This window comes from Grammomys surdaster, unplaced genomic scaffold, assembly GCF_004785775.1.
Source record: "Grammomys surdaster isolate TR1022 unplaced genomic scaffold, NIH_TR_1.0 172, whole genome shotgun sequence".
In the NCBI taxonomy this organism is placed as follows: Eukaryota; Metazoa; Chordata; class Mammalia; order Rodentia; family Muridae; genus Grammomys; species Grammomys surdaster.
The window spans coordinates 2,877,085-2,885,615 of NW_021604620.1; the positions used below are offsets into that span (position 1 = coordinate 2,877,085).

Here is an 8,531-nt window from a genome sequence, read left to right on the forward strand (position 1 = left end):
CAACACCAAGTATTAGTTGGCTGTCAATCACCCTGACTCCACCCATCTGCAGTGTAGGGAATCATCCGTTTGTTCCTCCCCTAGGTTCTTTTCAGATTCCCCAGCACCAGCCATCTGGTAGAGCAACCCAGCTCTGAAAAGTCAATGTTTTGCAAACCATATTTTCCTGCTTTCGAGAAAGCTAGCTCTTAGAAGTATATGTGCTCCAGCTTTCTCCAAAGAACATCTCTATAACTGTGGGTCTGACCTCAATGGAGCCACAGAACGAAGTATGAGTCACAAAAGCAACAGTAACCATTTTCCGAGTTCAGTGACCGAAAAACTGATTTAAATCAGGTGTGTAACAAGCCCAAGGTTTTTCCACCTTTGTGGTAATGCATGCCTTCACAGCCTCCTCAGCTGTAAACACGGTGTGTGCACTCTGCATGACAAATTCAAAAGGAAGATTCAATTCTCAAAGTGACTGTGGAAGGCACCCATAGGCCTCAGGTCATGCAAACCTCGATCCTAGCCCCTCCCACTCCCCAGAAGACTCAGTGAGTAAAGGTACTTGCTCCACACCCTGAGTACTGGGTTCGATCCTTTGAACCCACATGATGGAAGAGCTGACTCCTGAAGGTTGTCATCTGACCTCCACACACCCTCTGTGGCACACACGTCTGTATACCCCCGCAAACAAGGGTATGGGGGGGGGGTGAAAGAAAATGCACACACCGAACACAGGTCTCTTGAAGATACATCCACAATGGATGAAGCAAACTCTTCAACAAGTTTTGGTTTGTTTAATTTTAATGGATGGATGTGGCCGATGTCCGCCATACACATGCAGGTACTCCCAGAGACCAGAAGAGGGCATGAGATTACCCGGAAGGACCTGGAGTTACAGGAGGTTGTGAAATACTCAGCAGGGATTCTGGGAACCAATCTTTGTTCCCCTGGAAGAGAGCAGGTACTCTAACACCCAGGCTGGCTCTCAACTCCTGATATTCCTGCTTCTGCCTTTTCAGCATATCCTACTAGCAGTGGACACCACAACCAGCTCAATAATGAACTTCTAACTTTGGCAGGTGACTCTTGTTTGCAGACACGATCTGAGCTTCCACAATCACGGGGCTCCTTTCTTTCACTAGTATCTGCGACGTGAGCCTCACCACCCCCAACATTTACGTCCTCCACCACGGACCACTAGCCATGGACCACAGCCTGGCCAAAGGAGTCCTTCAGCGTATCGGATAACTGACTGCTAGCCTGACGAGGAAGGAAGCTAACTCACCTGAGGCTAAGCGGTTTGGAGCTTGACTGGTGTCCCTGACTTCATGCACTGTCTTATGGCCTTAAATAAGCAGAACCTTAGAGGCCCGGAGAACAGCATGAGTGCGAGGGACCTCCCACTGTGACACCTCAACCTCCGCTGACACCCCCGTCCAAAGCCTTCCTGCCTCCCACGCGGGGGACGTCTCCACTTTCCAGCGCGCTTACAAGGCACGCGGGTCTGACAGCGAGGGACCGACATCATTTGCGGTCAGAGATTATGCTCCGCGCCCCGAGGGTACCCCCAGGGGCCCAGTGCATCTCGGGCGCTCCCCACCACACACACATCAGATTGTCCGCTCGTGGCAGGCTGGGATCGCAGAAGGAAGGTCCCACTTCTGACTCAGCACCGGCCGCAGTGGGTCAACGGCCAACTGGCCGGAACTCCCTACAGGGCCAAGCCCCGACCCGGAAGCGCTAGCACACTCCGGCCGCTCTAGGCGTTCCGGAGGCCTCATATCGGTGATAACACCGCCTCACCACCTAATGATGCGGCGGAGTAGGAGGAGTTAGGTGTCTTAGGGCGCCTGCGCACTTGCGAGAGTTTAAAGGGGCTAACACCGCGTCTGCTCTGGAAGAGCTCAGGGGTGCCCACTGGAGCGGCTGGTGGTGAGCGCTGCCCACTCGAGGCATAAATTATATAAATTCGCTTGAGCGATTTCTCTGGCACCAATTTTAAATAGCAACATTGACTGGGGAAAAAAAGTCACACCTCCACAAAGATTGGACATCAGTCTGCAGTTTCTCATGCTGATGTGGCCAGAAAATTGGCTTAGCCGGTCAGTTCCCGGCACCAGGTGGCTCAATTCAGCGCCAGCAAATCTAACGCCCTCTTCTAGGCTGCCTGACACTGCACTCACAGCATATACCCACAGACACAGAAATCATTCTAAAAAGTATTTCAATGATGGGTTGGAAGACCCAGCAGTTAACACTTGTTCTTGCAAAGGGCCAAGATTCAATTCTAGCACCCAAATGGTGGCTCAATATCATCTGTCACTCCCATTCCAAGGGACCACACCCTCAGACACCACACACTATGAGGTGAAGACCTAACATGCTGGCAAAACTCATTTGCATAAAAACAAATCTTTCTTTAAAATGATAAAGCAGTAAAAGTTGTAAGGCAGAAAAAGTTTATTTCTCACTAGATGCGATGGTACTTACCTGCAATGCCAGCACTTCAAAGGCCTAGGCAGGAACCAGAACCCCTACCTCAGACAATCGAATGTTCGAGGTGTGTGGTGGTTGGAGGCCTCTGCTGAAGGCTAAAGCAGAAAGTCCGCTGGAGCTCCGAAGCCAGAATGGCAAAGAGAGACCTCATTTTCTGAAAGTTAGCAAGTCCACAGCAGTCCCAAGCTAAGAAATCCTCCGTAGGTAATCATAAACACCCCCAAACACCAATCACCAAATACTTCACTGCAGTAGACATGCCTTTCAAACTTCTGACTCCCGGGAACCTTTTCTCCAAGAGTTCAGTCCCCTCCACCCCCACCCTTACCTCAGACTATTCCAGTAAACCCAGTTCCAGGTGCTAAGTTCTAAACACCAGCATTGCGGTGCAGTAAAGAATTGGCCCTCCTGCCAGCAGCCAGAGGCTCTGGTACAGAAATCACTTCCTACAGTCCTTTAATTCCCAGCCCCGGGAAGAAAACTGCTGCTTCCCAACAAATCACTTGCTAGTTGAAAGCAATACACGTTCTACCCCTCCCCCACAGGCAGATGGGGAATCCTGGATGGCAAGGCTGGAAATCTCAAGACTATAAAGTTGAGCACTACTTTCCCACAAGCCTCCGCAGGCCACCTCTTGGACTATCTACAATTCTACCACGTAGAGTTCTTCCTGCCAGCAGTGCTGTCAACCCCTACTTCTTACAGTGGGGAGGGTGCTACTTCATGAAGCCAGACATGGTTTTTCTAAATTCTGTAAGGTGAGCTCAGAGCAACTGTGTGTGATGGCTCATTGGAAAATCAATTATCCCATTTGTATCTTTTTTTTAACGATTTATTTATTATATATGAATACACTGTAGCTGTCTTCAGACACACCAGAAGAGGGCATCAGATCTCATTACAGATGGTTGTGAGCCACCATGTGGTTGCTGGGATTTGAACTCAGGACTTCTGGAAGTGCAGTCAGTGCTCTTAACCACTGAGCCATCTCTCCAGCCCCATTTGTATCTTTTTATCCCTTTCTCAAAAGCCCTAAATACCGGAAGAGCAGTGGTGACATGTGTACACACACACCTTTAATCCCAGTGCTTGGAGGTCAGAGGCAGGCGGATTTCTGAGTTTGAGGCCAGCCTGGCCTACAAACTGAATTCTAGGACAGATAGGGGCTACACAGAAAGCCTGTCTTGAAAAAAAAACCCAAAAAACAAACAAAACAAAAAACCCTAAATACGAGCCCATGAATAGGTGGCTTATGGAATGAGACCATCACCTTCCTGATAGCAGAGGGCCCAATGTGTGCTCTTAAGTGCCTAGACATGAGCGTTTTCAACTTCCTTCCCACTCTCTAAGCTAATCAGGACAGTGTCGTTTTAATCACAACCCACCTCACAACTCCACTTACCACTTCAGAGCCCTACACCTTCACTATGCAGCCCTTCAGCCTACTCTTGAATTCATAGCCATCTCTGCCTCCCATTGTGCTGGGAGTAAATGTGTGTGCACCAAGGCCTGGCTCATGCCCCTTTCTTAAAGGCTACTACACAGACTACTCCTCACCGCACCATTTCCCAGGAGCAGCCGGAATCCTACCCTCAATCCTCCACCTGCCACTTCACAGGATACTCAGAGCCCTCGAACACTGTTGACAATGACAGGACTCCCCCTACCCCAGGTCACTGCCAACTTGGTATTCCAGTGCCTACCTGTCCAGGTGTAAACCATGGACATCAGACTGAACTACACCCAGTGTGCTGGGAATGTCCACCCCTACTTCTTACAAACAAGACTTCCTGCTTTTCAGGATTCCATCCTTTTCAAGGACCAAGCTTCTCTCCAATCATCCACTTTCCTAGAAATATTCAAAGCCTATTTTACAGTCCAAAATTATCAAAATCATGCTGTGGAAGGGAAGAAATGCCAAATGCACCACACGTGTGAGACAGGCAAGGCCAGCCCCACTGCATCTTTCAAGAATTACACTAGACTTCAGGTTATCAAAACGATGGAAGTCTACCTGTTGGTGGGAAAAACATTAATTTGTACAAGGGCTATTGATACTGTTGCACTGTACTGGTTCCCGTGTATAAAGGGTCAGTTTGGCTGCATACTAAGGACTAAGGCCCAGGTAGAGTGAACTTATGTAGCTGATCCAGTCCACAACCCTACCAGTCTACTACCCACTCAGTGACAAGCTTGGAGTTCACACATGAGATTTACCACCGTGTCAGTCAAAAAGAACCTTTATTCTTTGTGTAGCCTTATGCTTTTTTGCCGGCTGCCTTTGGAGCAGGTGCTTTCTGGGCTGGGGTCTTTGGACCCTTCTGACCTTTAGCAGGAGGTGCTGCCTTCTGGCCTGCAGCCTTTTGTGCAGAAGCCTTCTTGCCTGGTCCCGTTGCCTTCTTGGCTGGGACTTTAGCTTTAGCAGCCGCTGCTGCCGCCGCAGCAATGGCAGCTTTAGCAACAGCTGCCTTTTTGGGAGAAGCTTTCAGGATAGCGGCTCTTTGAAGTTTCTTTACTTCAGTCTTGATTATTCTGTTCCTCTGAAAAAACACAGGAAAGCATTTGCTACGGGCTCACACAGAGTAAGTCTTATGTCCCATTGTTAAAAATTAAACTGCTTCCACACACATAAATTTAAATGAGGATATTATTTCCAAGACTCAGTCAGGTCATTAAGCCAGGTACTCTTACCCCTGAGCTATCTTGCTAGCCCTAACCTAACAGGAAGTATAAACATCAGTTACACGAACCACCGTGAAATAGGTACTGGGTACCGTTCCCTCATTACCCTGCATCAAATACAAATGTACATCTGAAAACTTACCATTTTCTTTGCCTTCATGACTTTGAAGCGATCAAAGTCTGTCATCTTGGCTTTCTGTTAAAAGAAAAAAACAATTGCTCTCTCCTGACACTTCTCAGCCCCCAACCCCCCCGAACTCAAAGCTCTGTCCTTACCCTTTCTCTGGCATCAATTTTCTTGGCCCATCTTGTGGCTGCCCACTTCGTATTGATGTCCGCCTTCTCCCATGCTCTCCGCACATACTTCTGGCGGGCACTGTGAGAGCAAAGCCACACACTGCTGAATCAGCTTTATGTCAGGTCATGTCAAAAAGATATTTCAGACTCAAAGTCCCCTCTGAGCACACTTGCCACTGCTCGCATACCTTTGTATAAAACCAAGTCCTCTTGTAACTAACAAAAGCAGCTCCTTACACCTGCTGTATTTTGACAATTAACTTGGCCAAGTTTCTTAACCACCAAAAACCTCACTGCTGCTGTGAACCCTAGACTCACCTGTAGTCACTCCAGTTCATGGTGACCATGACTACTTCACTAGCACCCCTGAATGGGGTACTAGTTCAGTGGTAGCTCATTACAGCAGGTGCTTAGTTGTACCAATCACTGCTGACAACCACAGCATGGCAGGACAGTCTTAATCTGCAACACTTCCCCCCAAACAATTGCTGTTGCCCTTTTTTTTTTTGCTTTTTAGAGACAGGGTTTCTCTGTGTGGCCCTGGCTGGCCTTGAACTCAGAAATCTAAGTCTCTGCCTCCCAAGTGCTGGGATTAAAGGTGTGTGCCACCACCACCACCACCACCCGGCGCCTTCATTTTATGTTAAACACTTTGTAGCCAACACACAAGTCCATCAAATCACACATTTTTGCACATCTAAGGCAGTGAGCATGGCAGCACACACCAACCCCATCACTAAGGGAAGCCCACACAGACTGCAAGTTTGGGACCAATTTGGGCTACAGGAGGGAATTTTCACTGAACTTACTGTATGGAGGAAAAAAAGACCCAAACAGGAACTTTAATAATGGCAAAATGATCTGGGCAATTTTAAATAAATAAGGTCTGTTTGTTAAAGATAGACCCCTTTTCTCAGTTGTTCCAGACTGTTCTGTATTGTCTGTGTATTCAAGGGGAGACTGTGGCACCAAACTCAAAAACAACTTAGAACTGGGTGTTACCTGTGTGGGAACTTGAGGATGAAGTCAGTGAGCTGCATGCACTTGAAAGGCATGGCCTGCCTCCTCACCCGAGTGCAGGGTCCATCCACTAAGGCCTAGAATACAAAACCGAGGATCTCAGACAGGCACCTAAAGTTCAAGATGGCTGTAACCTCTATGTAACTTCTAGCCCTTTCTGTACTATTCAAATAAAGCCAGTGTGCATTCTGTGAACCCAATATCCTAAACACCTCCATTGTGTTTTTTTTTCAGACATGATCAAGTACCTCAGGCTGGTGGCAAAGCCCTGGTTCTCCTACCTTATCCTCCCAGAGCCTGAGGTAAGAGGAGCCACCACACCTATCTTTAGGGCTACGGAATGACTCCAGCAGCTCTAGCAAGCACTCTATCAACAGAGCTATACCTCCAGCCCCACTCTAGTCTTTTTAGTTACCTCATTTAAAATCACCTGCAGTTGTCTGCCTAGTTTAACTAGTAAACTAGTCTTGTAAGGTGAGGTAACTCTTACCCTGTAATTCAAACCCTGTGCCCAGAGCTTCCTCAAAAATAAAGCTGTATAGTCTAAAGATCTCCAACCCAAAGACCACACTGTAGCTACCCTGAGTCCCATCTGTGGAGCTGTCAATCTTAATGGCCACGTTAAATAAAAGACTGTAAAATACTCCGTCCCACACGTACCCTGTTCTGATCAATAACATCTACAATTGCGACCAGCTTTCCAGCATGGGGCCCAAAGGAAACGTAGGCCACCCGGCCTACCTCCACGTAACGCCTGAACACCTAAAACACGAAAAGAAACAAGGGTTGGCTTTAAACACTCCAAGTCCGCTGTTTACCGTCAACATAGGGCTCGGAGCCGCCCTGGGGGCCGAATTTGAACTTAGGAACCAGCATTTTCTAACTTCAAGAGTCCCGTTGCGACTTTCCCTGGATTCGCTCTTACCCATGTTTGATATTCCACTTTAGTTTTCATACAATTAACTCATTGTTTGGCTGACCCACGCCCCGGTTCACTTTTTCCGGAGAGAAAGGACTGAAGGGAGCCGCGAGACGCCAGGCCGCCGGGGAGGACGGAGGCCGCAGAGGCGCCGCCATCCCCGAACCTCAGGCCCGGCCACTCCCGCCACTGCGCACGCGAGGCCCCGGCAGAGCCATCCACGTGAGCCGCGCTCCCCGCGAGCTGCATTCCGCGCCCCGCCACCTCCCCACACCCAGCCCGGGTTGCGCAGAGGCACTCCATGCTGGGGCTCGCCCGCCCGGGGCGGAAAACAAGCGTCCCGACGGCCGCGTTCGGAGCACTCGGCACACACACTCACCATCTTGGCGGCGCTCAGAGAGAAGAGAGAAGGCCTGCCCTGCCGTGCGCATGTGCCGGCGGAAGCCCCGCCCCTGACGTCCAGCGTGCCCACCGATTGGTCGACGAGGACGTGCGTGCCTTTACGCATGCTCAGTGGGTAATGACATGCGGTGCCGGCTCTGTGCGGGTTGTTCCTTCTCAGATACGTGCTGTGAGATTGGCATTGTAATTTCTCCTTTCTTATTTGTTTGGGTTTGGGATTTTTGAGACAAGGTCTTTCAGTGTTGGCCTTCCACTCTGTATAATCCAGGCAGTCTCGCTCGCAGCAATGCTCCTGCCTCAGTCTCCCAAATGCTGACATGACAGGGTGGTCACGCCTGAGATCTTTAGGGATAAGAAGGACTCAGAGGCCGATCTTTGCGTCCGAACTGTCTGAAGCCCACTTCCCCTTTCTTCTGTATACGTAGGATGTAAGTATGATACAGCTGAGTGTGCTGTCGCTCGCCCTTAATCCCAGCACTCGTGAGGCAGAGGCGGAAGCAAGTCTGGATTTAAGGCCTCTTGCCCTGTCAGGGATACATACTGAGACTCTCTTAAAGAACAAAGATACCGGTCACTTGGAACAAAAGAAGGCCGCGGTTGGATCCAGAATCCCAGATCTTAGAGTTTCATGCTTCCATTACAAAGCCTTATGTTGAATCCTTTGGGAAGAAAGGATTCTCCACCCTCTTACGGTTTTTGTTTTGCATTTAATTATTTACTTGTTTGC

At 49.1% G+C, this 8,531-nt stretch overlaps 1 protein-coding gene across 1 annotated transcript; it reads right to left on the minus strand.

The window, feature by feature from the left end:
* Positions 1-4,708: 4,708 nt before the first annotated feature.
* On the minus strand, positions 4,709-7,844 carry Rpl14 (ribosomal protein L14). Its single transcript, XM_028767374.1, has 6 exons — positions 7,782-7,844; positions 7,144-7,245; positions 6,466-6,560; positions 5,443-5,542; positions 5,309-5,362; positions 4,709-5,024 (listed from the first exon to the last, which is right to left on the minus strand). The coding sequence occupies exons 1-6, from the start codon at positions 7,782-7,784 to the stop codon at positions 4,743-4,745; spliced, it is 636 nt and encodes a 211-aa protein (XP_028623207.1). The 5' UTR covers positions 7,785-7,844; the 3' UTR covers positions 4,709-4,742.
* Between the last annotated feature and the right edge of the window lie 687 nt (positions 7,845-8,531).

Bases quoted from the DNA above. Each gene is read 5' to 3' on its own strand.
- Rpl14 (XM_028767374.1), bottom strand. The intron at 5,543-6,465 runs GTAACACCCAGT...TTGCTCTCACAG, and splicing joins ATCCTCAAGTTCCCACACAG to TGCCCGCCAGAAGTATGTGC. The intron at 5,363-5,442 runs GTAAGGACAGAG...TTCTTTTAACAG, and splicing joins AAATTGATGCCAGAGAAAGG to AAAGCCAAGATGACAGACTT.